The sequence below is a fragment of the Leptodactylus fuscus genome, chromosome 5, assembly GCF_031893055.1.
Source record: "Leptodactylus fuscus isolate aLepFus1 chromosome 5, aLepFus1.hap2, whole genome shotgun sequence".
Lineage (NCBI taxonomy): Eukaryota > Metazoa > Chordata > Amphibia > Anura > Leptodactylidae > Leptodactylus > Leptodactylus fuscus.
In genome coordinates, this window is record NC_134269.1 from 82,326,741 (window position 1) to 82,354,658 (window position 27,918).

At 39.5% G+C, this 27,918-nt stretch overlaps 1 protein-coding gene across 1 annotated transcript in view; it reads left to right on the forward strand.

The window, feature by feature from the left end:
* Positions 1-2,150: 2,150 nt before the first annotated feature.
* Positions 2,151-27,918, forward strand: part of CHRFAM7A (CHRNA7 (exons 5-10) and FAM7A (exons A-E) fusion) — a 162,510-nt gene continuing 136,742 nt past the window's right edge. The window contains exons 1-2 of the mRNA XM_075273528.1: positions 2,151-2,608; positions 2,836-2,975. Of these exons, the coding sequence (XP_075129629.1) occupies positions 2,554-2,608; positions 2,836-2,975 (195 nt within the window). The 5' untranslated portion in view covers positions 2,151-2,553. The remainder of the gene's footprint in view (positions 2,609-2,835; positions 2,976-27,918) is intronic.

The window sequence follows — 27,918 nt, forward strand, 5'->3', positions numbered from 1 at the left end:
GGTGGGATTCGCTAAGTGTTACTGTAGAATGCCACTTTTTTTCTGTAGTGTTTCCACCGCAGGCAAACCGTATTGTAAATGTTGAGTGGAGCCCCGACCTTAAGCCATAGCCACATGTAGCGAGTCGCAGCAACAAAGTGCTGCGGAATAGATTTTGTTGCAGTATTCGCAATGTGGGGCTTCAGCTTTCTTTGTTGCATATTTTGCTGTGGTTTTTTTTAATTCAAAGCCAAGAATGGCTACAAAAGGAATGGGAAATATATAGGAAGTCCTTATACTTCTACATTTTGCTCAGTTCTTTCCTGGCTTTTGCTTAAAAAAATGCAGCAAAGTCTACAACAAAATAAGCTGCATGTCTGCAACATGGGGCCTCAGCCTTAAAGTGTGCGAGTATGTCATGGGCAAAAGCAAGTAACAAAATGCACAGTCCAGAACTATTGTACCTAGTAAAATTCTACAAGCACAATTAACCCTTGATTAGGTGATGGTAAATTATACACAGTCATGCACAACTCTCACACAATATTTCAAAATTGAATGAATCTTTGTTTGAGCTTATAATTTACAATATTTCTTCAAGGTATTTTCTGGAAAAGTGGCTCATTGCTGATAAATTATGGCAATTATATTCTTCTCCTATTCAACGGTGAAACATTAAAATTGATCCTCCACTTCTCACTCAACCTAAGGCCACCTTTAAATGTATTTGGTCAGTAATTTATATCAGTATTTGGAAGTCAAAACCAGGGGTGGGCACAGAACATAGAAGGGATGCAAATGTTTCCATTACACTATGTTCCTTTCCTGATGCCAAAGACTGAGTTAAATACTGGTGGGAGATAATGGCCATAGAGTACTGAGCTAACCTGGCCTATCAGTCCCACAATTGCATTATACCAGTTGCCTCCGAACCTGACGCTATATAACTTAATTTTGAAGAGCAATAACATTATATGCTACACAGCTTCAGGTAATTCCCAGTTTCTGATTGTTGCCCTAAGGGTGGTTTCACACACATCACATTTTGGAAAGCGCTACTGCAGTTTTTTAAGCATTTTCAAGCTAAAACCAGAAATAGATCCAGCGGGAAGGAGAAGTAAAAGTCCTTCCTTTATATTTCCCAATCCCTTTGAATCCACTTCTGGGCTGTAATGAAAGCATTAAAAAACACAGGGTAATACAAATTATTAACATATTTAATAATAAAAGTCTTAATGTGCTCACATAAGCAACATCACTTAGCAATATTAACCTCTGTTAAAGGGGTTATTCACTTTCTAATAGCGATGGCCTATGTTTGGATAGGTCATGAGTATCATATCAGTGAGGGTCTGACCCCCACAGATTAGCTGTTGGCACACCTGGTATTGTTTACATGGCGGACGCCACTCAGTTTAGTCGCTGTATGATCTGTAGTGATGGCTATGGGTACTGCAGCGCTATCCCATGGACTTCAATAGGACATTGCTATAGTACCTAAGGCGGCTGTTCGTCTTTGTATGGCAGATGAGCTGTGCTCCTCCAGTACCAGAGCAGAAGATCTGCGGGGGTCCCAGGTGTTGGACTCTACAGATCTAATATTAATGATGTAACCCAAGGATGTGGTGTCACAGTGGTTAGCATGTCATTGCAGCTGCACACGTGGCTTCAGGCTTTCAGGGGCTCATTTGCTAATAGAAGATTTTATGTTTTTATAAGGTTTAAGAATGTCAAACAACAGACAAACTCCTTAATCCTCTGCAGCCTTCTGAGTTTTCAGTTGTAAAGTGAATACAATTGCATTATAGTAAATTAAGAGACTTTCAATTCTTTATTATAATAATCACATTAGCTCTAAAAATGGTTCTTTGCTTTAATTGTAGAGGAAAACCTAATGAATTGCTCTTCCCTACTCTATAGGATGATCATATGCATGCACTAGTATTCTATTGCATTGGAATTCTAGTGATTATGCGTGGATTCCCAAATCTATTTTACTACTTTTGACACCGTTCTAAAAATACCATAGCAGAGAGCACAGATATTCATAGCCATGAACACGCTAGGATTTAACTGGATGTGTCTTCATGGTATTCTCCGCAGTGAATGGGTTAATACTCACACCAGATCTGGGCTGCTGCTCTGCCTCCTCCTCGCCAGCTATAAAATACAATGCAATGAACAGAGCTCAGACTGAGACAGGATCACAAGTCACAAGCTTCACGTGGAGCCCATCTGAATGGAGCCATTGCTTTCTGACAAGTGCCAGCACTGAGCCCATAGAGAGTTATCAGCAGCAGGGGAACTGGGAACTACTGTGATCCCCCAAATAAAATAGATGCAATGCATAGCTAAATATGAAGACAATCCCTGGATTCCCATCATCAGCGAGGTCTCAGGCACAGGGGCTGTGATACTTTAGTAGTCACCACCTCCACAGCCTGAGCCTTGATGCAGCCAGAGAGCTGATCCTCTGCATTTACCAGCATCCAGGACTCCGCTTATTGTCGTCAAATCATAAACTTTTCCCATTCGGCTGGGAATCTGAAGACCTCCTCATCTTGAGCTCATACAATGGGAGCTGGAGAGATCCAATTGTGGATGATTATATCAGTCTGCTTTATACATGGTAAATTGATCTCACCATTTCCCTGCATTCCATCCTATTTCATAACACCCCATTCTCTGTGAGTGTGTCCCAGTCCAAGGCTATGTACATGATGATCACTGTATATTAGCTACCTGCTATGTATATGTATTTATCACTAGAATGTATAGCACGGTGCTTGATATGTTACTGTATAATAATGTCCTATGCTGTGTGAGTGCTGATCATGCTCTTCTCTTGGTTTGAAGTGTCCCTGCAAGGAGAATACCAGAGAAAGCTCTACAAGGAATTACTGAAGAATTATAATCCTCTGGAGAGGCCGGTAGCTAATGACTCTCATCCACTCACTGTCTACTTTGGAATGAATTTGATGCAGATCATGGATGTGGTATGTGTTACTCAGTACCTATGTTTTCTTCCCAATCTGCTGTGGTGGGATATATGCAGTTCTCTGGGTCTGAGGTCAGGTGAGGACAATATCGCTAATAATTATAGTTATTACTAACAGCACTTCTATACCATGTACCATATATGCACTTAAGAGGCTTGTATTTTTCCTGTTATAGGCTGTAGTTAGATGGATTTAATTCTGCCAACTTTTAAGCAATTGTTGAACACTTCCTTTACCTTCTATCAGGAGAGAGAACTGTTGTGAGGTGTGAATTGTATAAAAAGTCCCATCACTTCTGGTGTCATTCTGGACTTTGATCATCCCAAATTGATATATAACCCAACTCTTAATACATAATAGCAGGTGTACATATATATGGGTTATTTATATACCTAGAAATATGTAGTTGGTGTCAAGCCTTGTGCAATGTTAAATGTAGTTATCTTGTGCTTTATTTTAGGTGAGTCTGTCACAGGTATGTTTTATTTAGGGTATTTTTCAGTACTTATTGAGAAGGTGTAGTTGGGGGCTATACGACTGTATGTATATTAGTCAGTCCCTCTTGGCTGATTGGCTGAGACAGATCATCTGATTATGACCTTTTTAATAGAACAGATTCATAGATCCAGTTGGCAGGCCAGGGGTCACTTTTTTGTAGATGCCTCAATCTAATGATAGTCATCTATAATCATGAAGCTTGGTGGTCCTTCTTTGATACCCAGTGATATATTGGAGCAATAACTTTGTATCTTGACAGAGCATAATTAAAGACAATTTCCCTTTATATTATTGAATGGGAGAGTCCTGTCTTATAAAGTGAAAACATATTTTATGAAGTTCAAGCTCCTAGACCCCCATCAATCCTGAGTATGAAGGGGTTGCAGTGCTAATGTGGTACTTGACCTTTTCACAGTCTTTCCCTGCACAGCAGTACTATGGCCACTCAGTGTGCTAAGCCAGAACACAGCTCAATTCAAGTGCATGGGGTTGGACCCTGATAGACATTTTCAGGATTGTTGGGTGTTCTTTAAGTTAGACTTCCAACTTTCTTAAAGTAAACATCTAGTATCATCAAATCTGAATGGGCTTGTTTCTGCAGCATGTGAAGAAATGTATGCAAACCCTATTCAAAGGATTGGGATCCTTGGAGGAATTTCTGCATAAATTTGTCTGCATGTAAATTTACCTTAAGATATGTCCACATGGGATGCCAGAAAATTCTGAGGAGTTTGCAGCAGCTATAAAATGAGATTTAAACAAATGTGCAACCTAAATTGACCTGTAATAAACATTAGCAATCCTCAGCATGTCAATTTATGTTGTGGATTTTCACAGTGGGTTTCACCCTATACAATGTATAGAGCAGTATCTTTACAAAAACCTGCAGCAATTACGTTATGAATGTTGCATTCAGAACTTCACCATCTTCTCAGGTGTTGTTCCTCATTCCTCTAACCTTTTGTGTACAGCAAAGTATAAAAATAATTTGGCAAGCTCCTTTTTGTTACCATGATTGTTTTTGTTACTATGCTCTTTTTGTTGATAGGCTCCTATTGTTGCCATGTTTATTTTCTGTTACTATACACTTTTTGTTGCCAGGCTCCTATTGTTGTCATGTTTCTTTTTTTGTTAGCATGTTCTTTTTATTAACATACTCATTTTTGTTACTATGTTCTTCTTGCTGCCATGCTTCAATTTGTTGCCATGTTCCTTTTTGTTACTATGCTTTTTTGTCGCCAGGCTTATTGGCATGCTTCTTTTTTGTTACTTTGCTTTCATTGTTGCTAAGGCTCCTATTCTTGCCATGCTTTTTTTTTTGTTACCATGTTGAATTTGCTGCCATATTCCTTTTTGTTACTTTATTCTTTTTGTTGCCATGATCCAATTTGTGACTATGTACTTTGTTGCCATGATCCTATTTGTTGCCATACTCTTTTTTGTAACTATGATCTTTTTGCTGCCATATTCCTTTTTACTATGTTATTTTCGTTGCCATGCTCCTTTTTATTACTTTGTTATTTTTGTTGCCATGCTCCAATTTGTGACTATGTACTTTGTTGCCATGCTCCTATTTGTTGCCATATTCCTTTTTGTAACTATGATCTTTTTGTTGCCATGCTCCATCCATTTTGTCACTATGTTCTTTGCTGCCATGCTCCAATTTGTTGCCATATTCCTTTTTGTTGCTATGTTCTTTTTGTTGCCATATTCCTTTTTGTTACTTTGTTCTTTTCGTTGCCATGATCCAATTTGTGACTATGTACTTTGCTGCCATGCTCCTATTTCTTGCCATACTCTTTTTTGTAACTATGATCTTTTTGTTTCCATATTCCTTTTGGTTGCCATGCTCCTTTTTGTTACTTTGTTCTTTTCGTTGCCATGCTCCATTTTGTCACTATGTTCTTTGTTGCAATGCTCCAATTTGTTGCCATATTCCTTTTTGTTACTTTGTTCTTTTCGTTGCCATGCTCCATCCATTTTGTCACTATGTTCTTTGCTGCCATGCTCCAATTTGTTGCCATATTCCTTTTTGTTACTATGTTCTTTTTGTTGCCATGCTCCTTTTTGTATGTTCTTTTTGTTGCCATGCAACACTTTGTTGCCATGCTAGTATAAGTGACGTATATAGTAAATGTTGAGTGGCACTTGCTTCTTGATTGCTGCTTGTTTGGAAAGAACGGAGTCTGAATATCCGGTCCAGCTTATTTTCCATGGATGCAAGTAACTAGTGTAAGGAGAAAATGCAGATGTAGTAATGATATAACTGCTTAGCCACAGGAGTGTTTTGTTGACAAAGGAGAAAAAACTGTTGAAACTGTTAGTATTTTGGGTCAATAGCACAATTCAATTAATATAAAGTGCATTGTGTTTCCAGAATACCTGTGTACTTTGTTTACCTTCATTTCTTTTTATTAGTTTTGTTTCTCTTCTTATGTATGTAAAGAACATTGATATACTTAATGTGTTATATACTGCATAATATATGTATATGTGCAAGCTTTTCCAGAAACAGAAATATAAAAATACTCACTTACATGCCTTTAAACATAGCTGAGTTTTTGATGAGTTTGGATTCAGCCATCAGACTTTCAGGGCAAACCGTAAGGGGGAAAATAGTGAGGGAAATAAAGGGGTTGTCCAGTTTCAGTAAAGAAACGTTATTGTTTGTATAACGAAATGTTAGGGAATTGAGGAATTATTACAGAGCTGTTGCATTGCTTGGCGTAAATGTATGGTCTTATTTACACATCCATTTTTTTACATCGATGTTCCATCTGTATTTCTTGCAAACGGAACATAGGCAAACGTACTTAAATGTAATTATTCACTGGTCTATTTCAATTTATGACTGCAAATTTGTAAAATAAAAACAGAGATTTGCTCTATTTTGGCTTCTTTCAATGAATGCCCATTAAAAGTGTATTGGTCCATGGAAACAACAAACAGAAATTGGATGTGATAAGTGTGATGTCAAGTTTTCACTGTTGAATACAAGGCCGAGCATTTTTGTTTCATAACATGGTTGGTAAATGACTGACGTGACAGATAAATCATGACAGATTCAGATGACACAACATGACCATAAAATTTAAATATCCATGTGCTGTCAGGGAAGAACTGTAACACAAACATGACAAACAGAAGTATGGGCTTGTATATAGATTGCAATCGTAAATTGTCAGAGAGGCCCTTTCATGTCCTCTAATATTGGCATTGGCATATACAGTCCTATGAAAAAGTTTGGGTACCCCTATTAATCTTAATCATTTTTAGTTCTAAATATTTTGGTGTTTGCAACAGCCATTTCAGTTTGATATATCTAATAACTGATGGACACAGTAATATTTCAGGATTGAAATGAGGTTTATTGTACTAACAGAAAATGTGCAATATGCATTAAACCAAAATTTGACCGGTGCAAAAATATGGGCACCTCAACAGAAAAGTGACATTAATATTTAGTACATCCTCCTTTTGCAAAGATAACAGCCTCTAGTCGCTTCCTGTAGCTTTTAATCAGTTCCTGGATCCTGGATAAAGGTATTTTGGACCATTCCTCTTTACAAAACAATTCAAGTTAAGTTTGATGGTCACCGAGCATGGGCAGCCCGCTCTCAAATGATCTGAAAACAAAGATTGTTCAACATAGTTGTTCAGGGGAAGGATACAAAACGTTGTCTCAGAGATTTAACCTGTCAGTTTCCACTGTGAGGAACATAGTAAGGAAATGGAAGACCACAGGGACAGTTCTTGTTAAGCCCAGAAGTGGCAGGCCAAGAAAAATATCAGAAAGGCAGAGAAGAAGAATGGTGAGAACAGTCAAGGACAATCCACAGACCACCTCCAAAGAGCTGCAGCATCAAAAGCACATTTGGAGAAGCCAACTTCATTTTGGAAACAAAGATTGAGTTGTTTGGTTATAAAAAAAGGCATTATGCATGGCGTCCAAAAAGAAACAGCATTCCAAGAAAAACACTTGCTACCCACTGTAAAATTTGGTGGAGGTTCCATCATGCTTTGGGGCTGTGTGGCCAATGCCGGCATCGGGAATCTTGTTAAAGTTGAGGGTCGCATGGATTCCACTCAGTATCAGCAGATTCTTGAGAATAATGTTCAAGAATCAGTGACGAAGTTGAAGTTACGCCGGGGATGAATATTTCAGCAAGACAATGATCCAAAACACCGCTCCAAATCAACTCAGGCATTCATGCAGAGGAACAATTACAATGTTCTGGAATGGCCATCCCAGTCCCCAGACCTGAATATCATTGAACATCTGTGGGATGATTTGAAGCGGGCTGTCCATGCTCGGTGACCATCTAACTTAACTGAACTTGAATTGTTTGTCCAAAATACCTTTATCCAGGATCCAGGAACTGATTAAAAGCTACAGGAAGCGACTAGAGGCTGTTATCTTTGCAAAAGGAGGATCTACTAAATATTAATGTCACTTTTCTGTTGAGGTGCCCATACTTTTGCACCGGTCAAATTTTGGTTTAATGCATATTGCACATTTTCTGTTAGTACAATAAACCTCAATTCAATCCTGAAATATTACTGTGTCCATCAGTTATTAGATATATCAAACTGAAATGGCTGTTGCAAATACCAAAATATTTAGAACTAAAAATGATTAAGATTAATAGGGGTGCCCAAACTTTTTCATAGGACTGTACTGCTGGAAAGCTGACAGTGCACTAAATTCAGTGAATTGTCATCTTTGCCATTATCTAACCCCGTTTCAGAAATATTGGTGCTGTTCAATTCGGCTGCCAATATCACTGCACCGTCATATGGACCGAACTCATCGCTGGATGATGAGGAGTGCCCCTCATGATGGTACTCTTTTATATTTTCGTACTGTCCATGGTGGGTTGACATTCCATATTATATTGGTTCTGAAACTAAGAGCACTGACGTCTCTGCAACTGTGTCAGATACCAACAAAGCAGACAGTGGCCGAATTCAATGCACTCATCAGCTTTCCAGCATTATATAACACTATTACAATAAAAATTAAAGAAAACACATGCATTTTTTCAGTTACTTACATTCAGTTAAATTGCTCTAGGGAAATGTCTATGGAATTATAAAGATATTTTTCACTTTTCACAATTGCTCTGCGACAATGGCAGATATAAGAAGTCCCACTGGTAATTCTGCTGAACATACAGGTGATGTGTCATGCTATAAAACTGCAGGTTAATTTCCCTTGTAATATGATAGATTGAAAATTATACTGTCCTGTGAGACTATTCTAAATGTGCTGAATCCCAGAAGTGGCCACAACATCATTAAACAATTTCTGGATGAGATTACAATGTGCTCCTGGTTACCACTGATAAGTACAGCACATGACCAACATTAGGATTTTATATCCGTTTCACTTTACATAAATATTTAGGACTCATGTACCATAGCAGAGCCCTGAGTATGGAACACCAAGACCATATGCTTCTTTATTATGGAGCTGCATAGCCTACATGTGCTGCCATACGTTCTCCTAGGGGGGAAATCTCCATTAAATTTAGCACCCAGTTCCAATGAGGATGCTTAGGATGTTGTGATCAGGGGTTAAGAGTTTTTCTAACAGAGAAGGATGTGGACGTTCACATGTTCACCAAAAGTATATAATTGTAGCATTGCGTGGCCACTGTACACTGTAAGTATTTACCACTGAAAAGCTTCTGATTCAGCAAGGAGACTGAAAAACAGATATTCCCATACCGCTTGTGTGTGTTTAAACTAATAGTACAACCTCCACAATAAAGATATAGATTAAAAAGATGTCTTACCCACTTGAAGACCGGATATAATTCCCTGGTGGGCCCAGGTTGTAACTGTGACTCATTCAGATGTCACGTCTGGCTGCATTTCCTGGTCTGTCTGTGGTTCTGGCATGTTAATCCCATATTAAGAACATATTTCGGGACAACTTTCCCTTAACTCAACAGCTTGTCTTCCTGATTTACTAATCCACTGATGTAACTGTACCAAAAACCACAATAAACCAAGTGGCCTTGCTTTAGGTTTGGCTTGTCATGTCATCTGTTGTAGGAAAAACAAAACATACATTTTGCACCCCCTCAGCTATCCTGTGTCACCTCATGCAAAACACTAATCCTTCTAGATCCGTCCAAGCCACCTACGGCCACCGCATAGTGCATTAAAACAAACAGCTAAACACAACAACATAGTACGATGCAGTATATCTCCTTACAATTCTATAGAAAATAATAGACTCCCTTCTGTCATCAGATCCCTGGAAATAAATGAGCCAAGATTTTTATATCAGGATCTAACAAGTATTGAAATAGGAAACAATCTGAAATTTTGGATGGTTTCACAAATATCCACTGAGTTAGAGATGCTACCAAGCTGAGGATTCACACTTGCACATGCAATAGCTAGAGGGTGGGTTCTCAGAATTGAACTATATCATACATTACCTGCCATGGTTGCGAACACTAAATAAATAAGGCATACTTGTTTTTTACGGTCTGAGGGTGCATTCAGACTACGTAACGCCGGGTGTGTATGAGAGCCGTACACGCCGGCATTACGGCAGACTGCCGAACACTTCCCATTCACTTCAATGGGAGCGCTCGTAACAGCGGCGTTTACGAGCGCTCCCATTGAAGTGAATGGGAAGTGTTCGGCAGTCTGCTGTAACGCCGGCGTGTACGGCTCTCATACACGCCCGGCGTTACGTAGTGTGAATGCACCCTAATTCTGTAAGGGATTTAAGAGAAAGAAATTGTAGCATGCTGCATTGGATACCATAGGTAGGGAGGTATTATCTGCTTCTTTCACAGGATAGGATCTCATCCCTTATCCTTTGGTCCAGATATTTAGCTTATGCATAGAGATGCAATATGGCTGAATGTATGAGCCCATCCATTGTTTACAATATGGAGCAAATCTTGGAATTGTTCTCCCAAACGCTTTGTAGAATGCAGAGTAATATTTACTAGCTGCTGCTTAACTTGCATTAGGCACAGTCTATCATAAAAAGACTATGGCCAGGTCAGTTTACCGCCTTGCCCCGGCCACTGCCGTAATAGCAGTGAAGCAATGGATCATTTTTGTTTCCAGAAGTTTCAGTGTTTTGTCAGTAACCTCCCCACCAACACTCCTGAGACAAAGATCATAAAGACGTAGAATGGTGTAGAGCTGCATCTGACAAGAGGTAGAAGAAGGCCAGTGTTGAATTTTTGGTTATTATCAGTCTTCGTATATCAATATACAAGTGTAGGACCATCAAAGGTGAAACAACACTTCAAAAGCTCTCTAAAAATCTCATTGAGTTACAACAAATAATGCGGATACTGCCATCACAGCCGGCGCTTTCTTAGTTCTAAAGATCACTTTTGCTTGAAATAAAACGCCTCATTTTTCTTGATCTGTTATATGTCATAGACTAGATGACCTATGACTATGTATTATTTATTGCCTTTAATTCAATATATCGTGTGACTCAAGATGTATTCAAGCCATTTTTATTGTAGTTTGTATATAAATCATATTGCGGCAGAATAGATTTCCTGCTGATTCACTTACTGTATTTTTTCTTTTAGATGTATTATTATATCAGTTACAATGAGGTACAAGCCGTACGTCAAAGCCAGTTCGGTATATGTAAAATTGTCTGAATCAGTATGTATAGGTAAACGTAGCATGCCAAATTGTGACCTAACTTATATTGTCTGTAATATATCGTAAAACTTTTGTAAAGACTAGCACTTTTAAACAATCTCACCTCTTTTGTGAGATTTCAGTTCCATTATGAATAATATATCCTATAATAGGTTTTGGACCACTAGTGGTCACCAATTACTTACAGCCTTCCGATATTGACTACCTTTGAAACAACTGGAAATGTGCACCTGATAGTAAAGGTGTTGGTGCAACTTCCTGTGACTACCACTAGGAGCAGCTTGATACATACAGATTTCCATGGCCGCTACAGAATTAATTCATTACTTGGTTAACCCCACTACAACAGTGACAACATACAGCTGGAATGCTATCATGTATCATTTTGCAAAAATAGATCTTTATCATTTTGAACCTGAAAACAAAATGGTGGAAATGAATTTGCTAAAGGTGCATTGTAATATGGTTCAGTTCTCAATAGAGAGAGTGCATATCATCCTGAGATTTGCAATAGATTCCTGCATTTTCTGTGTATGCCCATTGGAGAGAGGGATTTTACATTTACGAAATATTCTCCCCTTCTCTTACTCCTTCTGCAGCATCTGCTGAAGTGTAGGGCCTAGCCATGGAACCCAGTTAAACTTACCTTGTGTATGTTCAATGTCACTTTATTATGGACAGTCAGAGGGGGCTGAAACTCAAGATTAGTCAAAGGTAGCATAATGGTGCCAGCTGTAGCAAGGAAGATTGCAGTGTGAGTGCAAGCAAATGTAGTCATCTGAAGTCATTGATAGTTTTGCACTCCTCTTTAATAGCGATTACGAAAGAGAGAAGGAGAAGGCATAATCGTGTTGACTAGAGAAGAGCATTATTTGTCTTGGGAATAGTGAAGGAGAATAGAGATGAACGAGTAGTATTTGATCGAGTAGGTATTTGATCGAATACTACGGTATTCGAAATACTCATACTCGGTCGAATACCACGCGTTAAACGCAGTAAAAATTTGATTCCAATCCCTTTTTTTTTTTTTTACACCAATAACTATGCAGGGGAGGTGGGACAGGAACTAGGACAACGTAGACATAAAAAAAACCAAACGTATACAGTAGAGATGAGCGAGTAGTGAAATATTCGAAAATTCGATTCAAGTAGACCTCAACTAGACTATTCAATCGAATACCTACTCGATTGAATACTACTCGCTCATCTCTAAAGGAGAAGGACTCAGCAGGATTGTGGAGATGTCATGGGACCTGAGAAGAGAAGGAGGAGGCCTTCATAAGTACTGAATGGAGACAGGAATCAAGAAAAAAGAGGGGTCATGATAGGGATTAAGATGGTGTGGAGCCATCATAACAACTGAGAAGTACAGTGGATGACCTAAATGTAAAACTGAGAAGGATGTGTTAGTTATCTGGGAAATTATGAAGAAAAGGACATTTATCTGCATTCTTGCTTGCTAACATAGTCGCATCTGTGGATACCACATCTCTGTGCAAGTTTTCACAGTCCACTAAAATGGTAATGAGGCCAACCTTCAATGACCCTATTCTCTCCATTTGTCTTTTTCTCATTTCCTGGACCTCTGTATCTTAAAACCACAATGCCATAGACGCTGCTAATCTGCAGTATATGTGATTGGCAGCCTTAGTATTACACTAGTAACAACTGTGCTACTGAAGTGAAGACAATGATTGTCTGTCTAGTAGCGCTTCTCTGCATTGCTGTATAGTGTTACATGTCATGTATCAATCTTTACCTGTGCCAGGACGAATGCTCCTTACGATACCAAGTGAGGGCAACTCCATATTATTTTTATGGTATAGTGTATACATTATTCAGGACTCCAAAGAAGTTCCTGTCCCCTTCTAGTAGCTGAATCTGACTTTATATGGACATGCTTTATCTTATGCGTTACTGACAGCGGTTTTTATATTGTCTTGTCCGACTATCTTTCGTATGTGTTTTTTCTATCTACATGGAGTGTTTTTTGTGAATTTTTAAAGAAGAAGATATGAATAAAATCATTGGATTTTAAAATTTATTGAACAAGTGTCGCAGATCCTTCTATGTTTCACCACGAGTTGGAATATAAATGCTTTATCTTTATTAGTTACCTGCTTATTTTTCTTTTAGTTACTTTTTCTGATTTAGAATTGATTTTTTTGGCAGATTTGGAGCCAATTACTAATTTTCCATAATGTTGTACTTTCCATAGAGTTGTAGATTTTTATATATAAAGCCACAACAGTATAAAAACTTTTCTGCTGAGGCCCAGTATTACAGCATAAAATACCACAATTGTCATTTGTATAATATTGATGATGTTATAGCTGAACATCCAGACACAACAGAGGTTTTCTCAGGGTAGATTCCGTCTCGGTCGAGCTTATGATCTCATTTTAGTAAGGCAGAGAAAAGTAACTTGGCCATGATCAAATTAATCTTTGGTCCCGATTCTTACAATGATCTCTGAGTGTAATTGTTTCAGTTGTACTAGTTTTTATTATAGGTAGAAGACTCATTTTAAATCCTCTCTTATATAGGAAACATTGATGACAGATTTATTCTTCAGAAGTTATTTCACGAGTTATTTTAAAGACAAATCCTTTGCTGTGCTATGTTAGCTGTTAGGATTTATCACAAAGATTGGCTCATAGACCAATGTCACAAACCTCTATTGGTCGTGCCCATCGCTTTGTTGTAATTCTGATTGTTTTATTAACATCTTTATACCCAGTGGCACTGTTTGTTTAAGTTTGGATCATGAGGGTGAAAGTGGGGTGCTTCTGGGTGAGCTTATTCATATGACCTTGTCCCATCCGTTAAACACAATCGGTGGGCGATTTTCTTGGATTGACCATAGCTATGTGAATGGAACTCATGACATCATAGTCACTTCTGATGCAATGATCTCCTGAACGGCTTGATAACTAAGCGACCGCTTTAGGTCAGTTCAGTACAGTAGTGATGTAACTATTTGTCAGTGAGTTACATTTACATGACCATGGGCCAAGAAATATGTTCTGGACATGGACTGGGTTTCAGGATGGAACACAATCATTGAGTAATACTGTAACTAATTTCCAGTATTAAAGTGATTTAAAGTGTGTTCAAGGCTCTCCAATGGTTCTCATACATTTCTATTCAAATTTATAGTTTTGTACTCTACATTTCCAACAACTGAAATGTCTCCTCAGGGTTTTGAACACTCTACAGAATCCATTCCTTCTTAGAATCAGTGATGATTTCACCAAGGGGACCTATTAATATGTATCTATGATGTATCGGTAGAATGTTCCCCTATAAGCGAGTAATAATTAATACATCTGAATTTATGCTTTATTTATTTATTTATCTTGCTTTTATAGCGCCTACATATTACCCAGCGCTTTACAGATATTGCCACCACTGTCTAAATGCCCTATCACCATGTCTTTGGAGTTTTGAAAGAAATACAGATTTCCTGCAGATGTTGTCTTTAGTTGGATTCAAACCCTGGACTCCATTACTGCAACCCAACAGTGTTAACCCCAACCATAATGCTATATTGGTGTTTTCTCTTAATTTCACTGAATGGATTTACATAAAGGCTCTACACGGTACCAAGAGTCTGTACACAATTATTGGACCAATCAGAAACAAATGTTTTTAAGAATATTCATTGTCAATCATCGACCTGTGTGAATCTGCTCCTACTCCGTAAACAAATTGTAAAAAAGATGGATTTAATCAACAAATAAGCATTTGTCAAAGATGCTCAAATTTCAGTAGAACATTGCTTTATATCAGGAGCTGGAAACCCCTGGCATCCATGCCAAAAGTGGCACGTGAGGTTATTTACCTGGCACGAGCAGCCCGAGTCCTCACCCAGCTGTTTCTATCGGACCAAACACTGCCAAAACGAAACTGCTTTTATTATACTCTGGGGTCTCTTCAGATCCAATAGTATAATAAGCGGAGCCCTAGGGGAGGTGATCAATCATTAAAAAAAACAGTGTTATTCACATTCCCTGCACTCTGCAGCAGCTTTGTGCTCTGCAAGTGGGGTGCACGAGTGTACTGTAGGGGGTGGGATGTGAGGTGCAATGTGTACTGGGAAGATGTGGTGTGCAGTGTGTACCCAATGAGAAATGGATGGAAATGGGCAGAGTCAATTTAGAAGTGGGTAGAGCTAAGTTTGCCACAGCCTGCCCACATTTTGTCCCTCTTTCTGTCCCTTAAAAGTTGGGCCTATTCTATTCTGGGGTCTGAAGAGATCCCACAGTATAATAGCTAGTGAGTGGCACAAATTGGAATATTATAAAAGTTAGAATATTATACTGTTTGGAGGGGCCGCTATGGGACATAATACTATATACAGGGTCAGCTATGGGACAAATGCCATGTGCCGGGGTCATTATAAGACATAATACCGTGTCCAGGGGCCACCATATGTGTATTAAGGATGTGTTTTTGTACAGAAAACTCAAGCTTTTTTTGTGCAAAATGCACCATGTGAACGCAGTTTTAAATCGAAGTAAAAGTTCCAGTTACCTAAGCTGCATCCATTTACATAGTGTTTTTCCACCATAAGGCTGCTGTCTTACGATGCTCCTGGACACATACATTTACCAATAATTGGAGACTGCAAATATACTTTCCTAGCTTATAATCAGAAAGCACAGCTACGTCCCAGGAAATAGCAGTCAGCGCATGTATCCTAAACTCTCTGATAGCAGTATTTCTGTGTTATGGTTTGAGGTATGTGACTTTAGTTTAGGGGTTGTCATCACTACAATTATTGACCGGCACTCTGAGTACCTCATTTTTTATTTTTTTGTAAACAAAAAAGGTTTGCCTACCCCTGCCCTATATAAACAAGGATGCGCTGCTAACAAACCATGAAAATGTGTGGGGGAAGAACGATTGCAATAGTGAGTTTTCCTCTCCCTTGTCATTCACATCTACCCATGTTAATGGTCATTGCAAATGGCTGCTGATTGACCGCTATCTCATTGATTGGAGCTTATTCATCCAAGCATTGAGCAGTGTAAATGAACTATTAGGGCATGGTCAGACAGAGTCTACCCCACTGTTACCTGGAGAAATGTGCAGCCATCTGACGCTACGGGGGTATGACTTTAGCTGTGTGTGTGGTTTCTATCTGTGGCATTGTGCTACTTACAATTGATTTATGAACAATAATAAGGCTAATGCCACTTTTTCCTACTACGCTTGGAGTACTTGATGGGAGAAAGAGTTTTTAAAGCTGAAAAGACTCCTGAATATTTCTCGTTTTATACTTTTAGTGCAGTAATACTGTCTTCATTCATATTCTTAAGAGAATATTAAGGTGTACTGGATGTGCTAATGGTTTCATGCCCTAGAAAAATGACAAGTAGGTTTCTGAGCTTGAAACATACAGAGAATGCTTGTTACTTTTTCCTTCACATACTTTAGTTGACAGTAATTATTGTCATTATTTATTCATTTCTGATTGCTTATATAATAAAACATACTCTACAGTATAAAGAAATTGTTGACTTTCCCACCAGTCCCTGTCCACAATCTAATTTCAATATATCTCTTTTACGCTGGAGCCAATTTTATTGGACACGAGTTAAATTTGAAGTATGCTTTTGGCGTGTGGGAAGAAACTGGGGAGCCCCAAACACCGGGATTACATAGAAAGTCCTTGCAGTTGTTATATTTGGTAAGATTTAGGCTTAGACCCCACGTTCCGGAAATGCAGTTTTTTTTTTTTTTTTAATGCAGATTTTGTTGCGTTTTTTTGAGCCAAAGTCAAAAGTGGGTTGAGCAGAAGGTAGAAGTATAAGAACTTCCTTTATATTTCCCATTCCTTTTATAGCCACTCCTAGGTTTCGCTCAAAAAAAACGCAGCTAAATCTGCAAAAAAAGAAGCTGCGTTTCCACAACGTGGGCCCTCAACCTAAAACTCAAGACCTTCAACTAAGCTCCACACAGGGTGAGGAGGGGAAGTTCTAAGATTTTAATAGGGTCCCAGGAGTTCCATACTACATGTTTGTGATTTCCTTTCACCCCATATTATTCACATTGTATTAATATCTTTACTTCAAGGATTCTAGCAATGTAATAGGAGTTTTGTAAAGGATGGATTCATTTATAATGTCAAACAATTTTGTCAACATAACTGTGGCTAATATCTGTAATACACCATGGAAATTACAGTAAAATCTCAAGCTACAAATGATTCTTAAAGGAATCCTATCTTTTAAACACTTTTTTTTTTCTGAGTAACATGTCGGAATAGCCTTAGGAAAGGCTATTCTTCTCCTACCTTTTGTTGTCTTCTCCACGCTGCTGTTCCGTAGGAATCCCGTTTTTTGTCAATATACAAATGAGTTCTCTCACGGCACTGGAGACAGGCCCCAGAGCTCAAATGAGAAAATGGCCACTTATAATACTGTGTGGGCATGCGCAGTCTGCTCTGCCTGAGGCCTAGAAGTCTGAAACCTGTGCCGGAAGAAGAGGATGAAGAGGATGCTGCTGACGAAGAGGGAGGCGGCGCTGGAGAGAGTTCTCTCGCAGCATTGGGGATGCCCCCAGTGCTGTTTCAGCGCTGGGCCTGGCCCCAGTGCTGCGAGAGAACTAATTTGCATACCAACAAAAAACGTGATTCCTACAGAATGGCAGCACGGAGAAGACAACTAAAGGTAGGAGAAGAATAGCCTTTCTTAATGCTATTCCAACGTGTTACTCAGAAAAAAAAGTGTTTGAAAGATAGGATCCCTTTAAATGTATCTAAAGACAATGAAATTATTTGTATCTGGGTGGAGTTGAATTGTATGGCAGATACACAGATATGTTTTACCATATGGGTCAGATGGAAGATTGCTTTTTCAGGTCACACATACCCTACTATGGGACATTCATACCCTGCTAAGGATTCTGGGAAAGGGATATGAAGTCCTCCTTATTTTCTGTATGATGCTAAGTTCACCACATAAAATTTAGAATGCAAAACTGACTTTTTTTTCCCACCTTCACTATGAAATAGTTAATAAAATTTAATCAGAAGTTAAATTTTTCATAAAATGGTGCAAAGAAAAAAGTATAAAAAAAATCCTCATATAGCCATGCTGACATTAAATGAAAAAATTATGGCTTTAAAAATGTGAGAATGGAAAAAACAGGAGAATGTTCTCAAGTATCAAACTAGGCCACATCCTTAAGAGGTTAATAAAGTTTTGAATAGAAACCTTTGAATAAAAAAGGTATATAAAAGTCTTGCACTGTATTTCTACTCAGACTTCACAGCTAAATTGCTGCATGTTATATTCACCCGTGCTTGAAATCCACCTTCAATTGACAGATTACCATGAGAGTAGATGTATGTATGCCTTGCATCAGCAAATAAGAAAGTAAAAGCATCAAAAGGTCATGCATAAAATTTATGCTACTTTGGGTGTATGCACATTTTTTAAAGGTTTTGTCTTAAGTAACAATTCCAGTTTCTCTGACGTGATATTTCATACTGACTGCAATGCCCAGTTCACTTTGAAGAAAAGTAGTTCTGCTCAGCTGGGGGGCCCAACTGAGCTGCTGAATAATTCATGCTGTGCCCAGTGGTATTAGTTCTTAATGTGATACTGTTGTCACGGCATGTAAGGGTCAGACTTTGAAGAGGAGTCACTGTAGTAGAAGTAAACCATATTTAAGAGATAATTTTAATAAAAGTGGCCAAAAATTTTGTCGACATAAAGTCCTCTGTTGTTATCCATCAATGAGCAGATTGGCCATTGTATGTCATTTATGGTTTCAGTCCACTATATTAGCCAGTTAAACTTAATAAATCTGGATATGAATAATTTGTAACATATTCAAAGATTAAAATTTAAAGGCCACTAACTTTCCAGATAATTTAGTTTCATTAAATAGGCTATATCATTCAGAACAAAATGTAATTTAAAATGTTTCTGTTTTCTGCCTGAAAACCTCTCTAAAGTTTCTGCCACTAGGTGCTACCCTTCTAGTTAATTTGCCCCTGCTTACTAGGGAAAGTCCGTACGTAGATACCATCAAAAGAAAGACAGATTCACAGTGAGTACAGGAGGGAGGGACTGGGATTGCTTCACACAGTGAATGGAGAGGGTGTAATGACAGCGGTCTACAATTGTCATTTTACTACTACTCCCAACAACTACTGTCCACTGGTTACCTTGGTTTCTTGCTTCTTCATCTAGTTGTCCACCTGTAGCTAATGCACCTGGGCAATTCCATAGGGTGAGCATGTTCTCCCTCTCAGTAAAATGTGGGTTTATTAACTACACCTGTGAGCTCTCCCCAGCTTATTGTAGCTCATATGTATTTAAGTATGACCAGCACTTTAAATTGTGCCTGAGCAACAAGGTCCTTGGATTCCAATTCCTGCAAGGATTTCATCCTCATTCCTGCTTGATCTTTGGATTTGTGACTTCGGATCGATTCCTGTCTTTGTTTTTGATACTTTTTTTTATTCTGCTGTTCTTCCATGTATGACTTTTGGCTTCTTATGACTCTGCTTCTCTGCTGCCTGCCCTGACCTAGGACTGGACTTGACTATGCTTTTACCTGATCTTGTGGTGCTTCTCACTTATGTCTCTCTGGCCTATGGGTCAGCTGCCACCTATATTAGGACTTCTCCTTAAGGTATCGACCTGGTGGTCCCCTGTAACAAATAGCAGATCCATTTATAAGGGCTAAAGTGTGAAAACCAAGGGATCACTTAGATAATGCCCTCAGGAGTAAAACCAGTAAAACCAGGAGTCAAACCAGTTAGTGGGTACAGTGGGTCCACGATCCACTATCCATAATAGAGGGGATAATTCCACATAGCTTTCCCCAGCTTATACACTGTACATAAGTTTCTTACAGGTCAAAATAAGTATATTTATTTCAGATTTTACTCTGTGTCAGGCATTTTTTTAGCTGCATCATAACCTTGATTTGCAGCCTTGGGTCCCTGGATTAGCTATATTATCTTTTCGTGGGCTTTTTTCTGCTATTGGTTTGCTATTTTACAGTTACTCCTTGCAGAACTATATGTAATGTAGTCAGTTACAACCAGTAACATAGATAGGGAAGGAGGCAGACCGATCCTTATTGTTTACAAATATAAAATGTGCTGCAGCTTTAATGGGGCTATTAGCAGCAGAAAACCTGATAGGATGCATGAAGACTTAAGGTAAGCTCAACCGGTTAGCTGAGACTGAAAGCTGGGGCACTGCACATGATGTAGTTTAATTTTTAATTACACTCTTTTGGGAATATATGATTTTGATCACTTTTTATACAATTCTCTTTTAGGAGAGGAAGCATAATGGTGAGAAATCAGCAATTTCACTTTTTTATTTTTACTTATTTTTATAGTTTTTTTTTCCAGACACTGTCATACCAAATGGCATTTGTTTTCATTTGTTTATTTTTATATATTACCTAGGGAAAGGGATGTTCATTTGAATTTTTTTTTTTAAATTGAACTTTTTTTTTAGACGCCATGAAGTCTATGAACTGTAAGAGGTCTATTTATTCAAATAATATACTGAAATACTAATGTATTGCAGTATAATGTAAAATTACTAGTCTTTTACTTGTAGTAATAGAATCATAGTAATGACATGCCTGGGAGCACGTAATAGGATCCTGATGGTCTTGGAATTCAATCGCCACTGCATGATAACTTTCTAGGAGATCAATAACCGTTCCAAAATCGTGGCATAACTATGTAGATGTTGAAATTGATCATGGCATCTGAAGAGTTAACAGATGTAAATGGTGCTGGCAGATTCGCTGCTGTTAGCTGCAGGTATCAGCTGTATTATGCAGCCATCACTCACCTTGTATGGAGATGGTTTAGCTCCTGATCTTTCCCCATGCAAACCCTTATGATAAAGGACATACAGGTACATCATTGATCATTAATAGAGATGAGCGAACAGTGTTCTATCGAACACATGTTCGATCGGATATCAGGGTGTTCGCCATGTTCGAATCGAATCGAACACCACGTGGTAAAGTGCGCCAAAATTCGATTCCCCTCCCACCTTCCCTGGCGCCTTTTTTGCACCAATAACAGCGCAGGGGAGGTGGGACAGGAACTACGACACTGGGGGCATTGAAAAAAATTGGAAAAAGTCATTGGCTGCCGAAATCAGGTGACCTCCATTTTAGACGAATAGTGGATTTCAAATCCGGGTCATATGAGAATGTGAACTTTGTGACTATGAGACAGGGATAGCTGTACAGGCAGGGATAGCTAGGGATAACCTTTATTTAGGGGGGAATGTTATTAAAAATAACTTTTTGGGGCTCTATCGGGTGTGTAATTGTGATTTTTGTGAGATAAACTTTTTCCCATAGGGATGCATTGGCCAGCGCTGATTGGCCGAATTCCGTACTCTGGCCAATCAGTGCTGGCCAATGCATTCTATTAGCTTGATGAAGCAGAGTGTGCACAAGGGTTCAAGCGCACCCTCGGCTCTGATGTAGCAGAGCCGAGGCTGCACAAGGGTTCAAGCGCACCCTCGGCTCTGATGTAGGAGAGCCGAGGGTGCACTTGAACCCTTGTGCACCCTCAGCTCTGCTACATCAGAGCCGAGGGTGCGCTTGAACCCTTGTGCACACTCTGCTTCATCAAGCTAATAGAATGCATTGGCCAGCGCTGATTGGCCAATGTATTCTATTAGCCTGATGAAGTAGAGCTGAATGTGTGTGCTAAGCACACACATTCAGCTCTACTTCATCGGGCTAATAGAATGCATTGGCCAGCGCTGATTGGCCAGAGTACGGAACTCGACCAATCAGCGCTGGCTCTGCTGGAGGAGGCGGAGTCTAAGATCGCTCCACACCAGTCTCCATTCAGGTCCGACCTTAGACTCCGCCTCCTCCGGCAGAGCCAGCGCTGATTGGCCGAATTCCGTACTCTGGCCAATCAGCACTGGCTAATGCATTGTATTGGCTTGATGAAGCAGTGCTGAATGTGTGTGCTTAGCACACACATTCAGCTCTACTTCATCGGGCTAATAGAATGCATTGGCCAGCGCTGATTGGCCGAATTCCGTACTCTGGCCAATCAGCACTGGCTAATGCATTGTATTGGCTTGATGAAGCAGTGCTGAATGTGTGTGCTTAGCACACACATTCAGCTCTACTTCATCGGGCTAATAGAATGCATTGGCCAATCAGCGCTGGCCAATGCATTCTATTAGCGTGAACTGAGTTTGCACAGGGGTTCTAGTGCACCCTCGGCTCTGCTACATCAGATTGCTACATCTGATGTAGCAGTGCCGAGTGTGCATCAGATGTGTAGCTGAGCAAAACTGACTCAGCACTGCTAAGTCTGCATTCGCATAGGAATGCATTGGCCAGCCTTCGGCCAATCAGCGCTGGCTCTGCCGGAGGAGGCGGAGTCTAAGGTCGGACCTGAATGGAGACTGGTGTGGAGCGATCTTAGACTCCGCCTCCTCCAGCAGAGCCAGCGCTGATTGGCCGAATTCCGTACTCTGGCCAATCAGCACTGGCTAATGCATTGTATTGGCTTGATGAAGCAGTGCTGAATGTGTGTGCTTAGCACACACATTCAGCTCTACTTCATCGGGCTAATAGAATGCATTGGCCAATCAGCGCTGGCCAATGCATTCTATTAGCGTGAACTGAGTTTGCACAGGGGTTCTAGTGCACCCTCGGCTCTGCTACATCAGATTGCTACATCTGATGTAGCAGTGCCGAGTGTGCATCAGATGTGTAGTTGAGCAAAACTGACTCAGCACTGCTAAGTCTGCATTCGCATAGGAATGCATTGGCCAGCCTTCGGCCAATCAGCGCTGGCTCTGCCGGAGGAGGCGGAGTCTAAGGTCGGACCTGAATGGAGACTGGTGTGGAGCGATCTTAGACTCCGCCTCCTCCAGCAGAGCCAGCGCTGATTGGCCGAATTCCGTACTCTGGCCAATCAGCACTGGCTAATGCATTGTATTGGCTTGATGAAGCAGTGCTGAATGTGTGTGCTTAGCACACACATTCAGCTCTACTTCATCGGGCTAATAGAATGCATTGGCCAATCAGCGCTGGCCAATGCATTCTATTAGCGTGAACTGAGTTTGCACAGGGGTTCTAGTGCACCCTCGGCTCTGCTACATCAGATTGCTACATCTGATGTAGCAGTGCCGAGTGTGCATCAGATGTGTAGTTGAGCAAAACTGACTCAGCACTGCTAAGTCTGCATTCGCATAGGAATGCATTGGCCAGCCTTCGGCCAATCAGCGCTGGCTCTGCCGGAGGAGGCGGAGTCTAAGGTCGGACCTGAATGGAGACTGGTGTGGAGCTATCTTAGACTCCGCCTCCTCCAGCAGAGCCAGCGCTGATTGGTCGAGTTCCGTACTCTGGCCAATCAGCACTGGCCAATGCATTTCTATGGGGAAAAGTTAGCTTGCGAAAATCGCAAACTGACAGGGATTTCCATGAAATAAAGTGACTTTTATGCCCCCAGACATGCTTCCGCTGCTGTCCCAGTGTCATTCCAGGGTGTTGGTATCATTTCCTGGGGTGTCATAGTGGACTTGGTGACCCTCCAGACACGAATTTGGGTTTCCCCCTTAACGAGTTTATGTTCCCCATAGACTATAATGGGGTTCGAAACCCATTCGAACACTCGAACAGTGAGCGGCTGTTCGAATCGAATTTCGAACCTCGAACATTTTAGTGTTCGCTCATCTCTAATCATTAAGGGTTAAAGGAAATCTGTAAAGTGACAATATAGCCTACTCTGTAGGCAATATTTTATAAAGCATTAGTAGTTGTGCAGATTAATTTACACTTTTGTGTAAAAAGATTCAATCTAATTTTAATTTATTGATCAGAATCCCTTTTTATTCTGGATCAATAGCCTTCACTGTGTGAGTAGGAACACAATGATGACTGAGGGCATGAATTCAGATCTGCAACTTAAACTATTCTATCCATTCTACTCTAAAATTTATCATATTGACATGAATGGTTATAAGTAAATAGGGGATGTTTACATATATAGATTTATTGATATCTATATTCTCTTATATATCTACCGGTAGTTTATGACTTTTTAAATGGAATTGGGGCAAGTTTTGTGTCAATGGTATTTTAATATCTTCATCACCACTTTCTGAAAAGAGTACATTGTGAGGTCATGTTGTATGTGCATGACCAAAGGATACTCTTAATTTATAATGACGTTGTAAGGGAGTTGCTAGTTGAGCAATTTTCCAGTGGCTGCTGCTGAAACCAAGGACGAAGGGAAAGACCGAGACAGTGAGTCCTAAAGTCAACTCAGCCCCTGTCCCTACCTACATGCCACAACTGTCCTAATGACAGGAACAATTGGGTCACAGTCCCTTCTCTGAATAAATGTAAATACTAAACATGGCCAAGACAACACAACACAACACAGAAGGCGTCAGTAAGTCAAGGGTCAAAGCCAGAGAGATAAAGCAGTACCAAATCACAATCCAAAAGAGTAGTCACAAGAAAATCCAAAGCTCAGAAATCAGTAAGTACAATACAATACGAGCAAGTAAAAACATTAAGGACAAAGTCACTATAGCCAGCAAACCTGTGTGGGTTGATGACCTGTTTATAGGAAGTCCAGAACCTGCCTCAGACTTGATTGGCAGATAGTCTTGCCTGTGTGATTGACAGCCTAAAATTAACTATTAGAGGAAACCAAGGAGAATTGGTGGAAAATCAATTACAAAGATGAGGGAATAGGAATGTGTTCAGACAATACAAGAAGGAACCTAAAGCAAGGAATAATAACTGAATATGCTTCCTGCACTGCAGCATGTGAGCAGAGGGCGGCACAGAGGCCTGAACAGGCAGAGATGTTACAGAAGTATTTGTCTCATCATAAATTAAGTGAATCCTTCTCCAATGAAGGGTATATCTGGATGGTGTATTATCTCCCCTATTGTGTATTAGTAGAACCATGGACTGGAATCTTAAAGGGATTCAATCATTTGAATCCCAGTTTTTCTTCCTAACACGTAGGAATAGCCTTAAGAAAGGCTATTCTTCCCCTACCTTTAGAAGTCTTCGCTGGGCCGCCGTTCCGTAGATATCCAGTTTTCTTTGGTATGTAAATGAGTTTACAGCGCAGACCTCTGTCTTCTTCTGGCATGCCTCCCTGTGATGTCTTCTTCCATTGGCTTCTTCTGGATTTAAAATTCAAGCATGCACAGTCGGCTTTGCCATAGGGCAGAGCCAACTGTGTATGTCTGCGGCCATTTTCTTATGGCCACTTACAAAGTACGCTTGTGTAAGCAACCACAACCCGATGGCAGAGCCAACTGCGCATGCATGAATTTTAAATCCAGAAGAAGCCAAAGGAAGAAGACATTGCAGTGAGGCATGCCAGAAGAAGACCGTCCCCAGTGCTGCAAGAAAACTCATTTACATACCGAAGAATACCGGGATATCTACGGAACGGTGGCCCAGTGAAGACTTCTAAAGGTAGGGGAAGAATAGCCTTTCTAAGGCTATTCATACGTGTTAGGGAGAAAAAAATGGAATTCAAATAATTGATCTTTTTAGGCTAAGCATAAGCAGAATTTTAAATGAATAAATGAGAGGTTACAGTGAGTGTTGTCTATAAGATATATATATATATATATATATATATATATATATATATATATATATATATATATATATATTCCTGGTCAGCTCCTCCTGCTCTAGAACATGATTCTGACCGATCACAAAATGTTTCTGTTAGAGTGGCACTATCCATTTCAATACAACATATATTAGGCTGTTTCTATAGTCTGTATTTATTTTTTCTATAGTATTTTTGTAGATTTTTTTTAGCATCTTGTACTAACAGAACTAAATACTGCTATCTTCTTCTCACCTTCCTTTAGCATTATGTTTTCAGCTTTCCCCATGCTGTACATTACAAATGGATTTTGAATAAAACCTCTATAGTTGGCTGAGAACTGGGTTACAATTCAGCATACAATGATGCCAGTGATGACCTTTGGTACATGTGATCTGCGTGGGAGCCATCACTTCCAGTTTGTGACAACACATTTCAGAGTGTAAAATGGAAAGTGTTTGCCCAAGAATGATGCTATTTGAGGTTTCTCTAAGGTCATGAATACAGTTCTGCAACCATTTGATCTAAGCTACTGTAAAAGCTCTCATGTTTACATGATTGTGCATGAGTCATTACTTTACATCACAATACTATACATTCTAGATACATTTATTTTCTGGATAATTATGTTATTATCATATCTAATCATTTTTATTGCTATTACTTTGCTTCATTAGCTCCATTGTTCAGATATGTTCTACACGATTGTGCCTGTGAAGAAAGTGTCCCTTATATATTACATCCTGATTATAATATAAAGTGGAGGTAAAGGTCATTGGGCCTGCGTTTCCACTATGTGCTACTCATCTGACATAACTGCACAAGCCACATATTCAGTCGTCTGTAGCATTCTGCATCTGTGCAGTAAAAAGTGAAAGAAATGCTTCTTTTGGCCTCGGCTGTAGAAAATATTATGGATTTGCAGTTTTTTATGACTTTGAATGTTCTCAAAGATCTTCCTAGAGAAAAGTTAAAAGGAAAAGCTTACTGTGTCGGATCCTAGTGCAGACTAATACAATTCTGCCTCCAGTAATATATTTATCTTTGTAACGCGGCTGCTTTAATTAACTGCAATACATTAACATGCCCTTTAAAAAGTGCTTGCTTAATTCTGCGTGCCAAGATTATTTATTTATTGTGTATTATAAATATCTAGAAATGCTATTAATTGATACACAAGACAGTTTATGCCTTCTTAAATTACACTTTAGCTTTCTGCCTGGGATTTGTCCGAGTACATTTATAATTCTAATTAAAATGTTTCATGAAGAGCTTTACACAATGTTCTGCCTACAACATATTGAAATACAAGTCAAAGTAGAAACGTGTTGTTCAACTGAATGGCTCTTAAGTTTCATTTATGTGAAGCTTTGATCCTTCCAAATCCAAACACTTCTAAATGTTCATAATGGTAATGTTGAACAATTCATGCGTCAATAATGTATTTGATCACTCATGCCAGGGTTAGAAGGCTTTCCATGCATTATTGTGACTCTTATTTGATGTGTGCAGAAGGTTTTATGAATGACCTATCACTTATAGGGATGATTTTTTTTTTGTGAATAGGTCTTTATTGTCACACAATGCTTTATAGAACATGCTGTTTCTCTTGACATGAAAAAGTACAATTTTCTCCACTTGGAAAATGTAAGAGTATGAGAGGTAGCAGAATAACATACTATTGTAATTCCTCCACATTACTGAAATATCCCAGTAAGCTGTATGTTTGCTATCTAGAACCCAAACGCTAGTGGACTAGCATTACTGATCTTGAATGTAGATAAAACACGTGATGACTACACACCAAGGCATATGTTATATGTTAACCAGTAACTTCAGTCACCTGGAGCTTACATGCAGACGCTGGCAAGGCACCTCTACTGCATGTTCAAGCACTGTCATGGACTAGGCCTCCCCTCTTTTGTGACACAATAGCTGTTTTCTGTAATGATGCAGATAGACCAACTGAATGGACTAATCACATCAATTGCCCTAGGAAGGAACCAGGATCCTTCTTATATAGTGTGCATTCATGTAACCCTAGTGTCACACTGCTGCTAGTGCAGGGTCATACCAAAGGATGTAAAATACAAACAGAGAGCACTGAGCCGATCCTCGTGTATTACCTTCTAGGTAAACAGCAATAAGTGCATACAA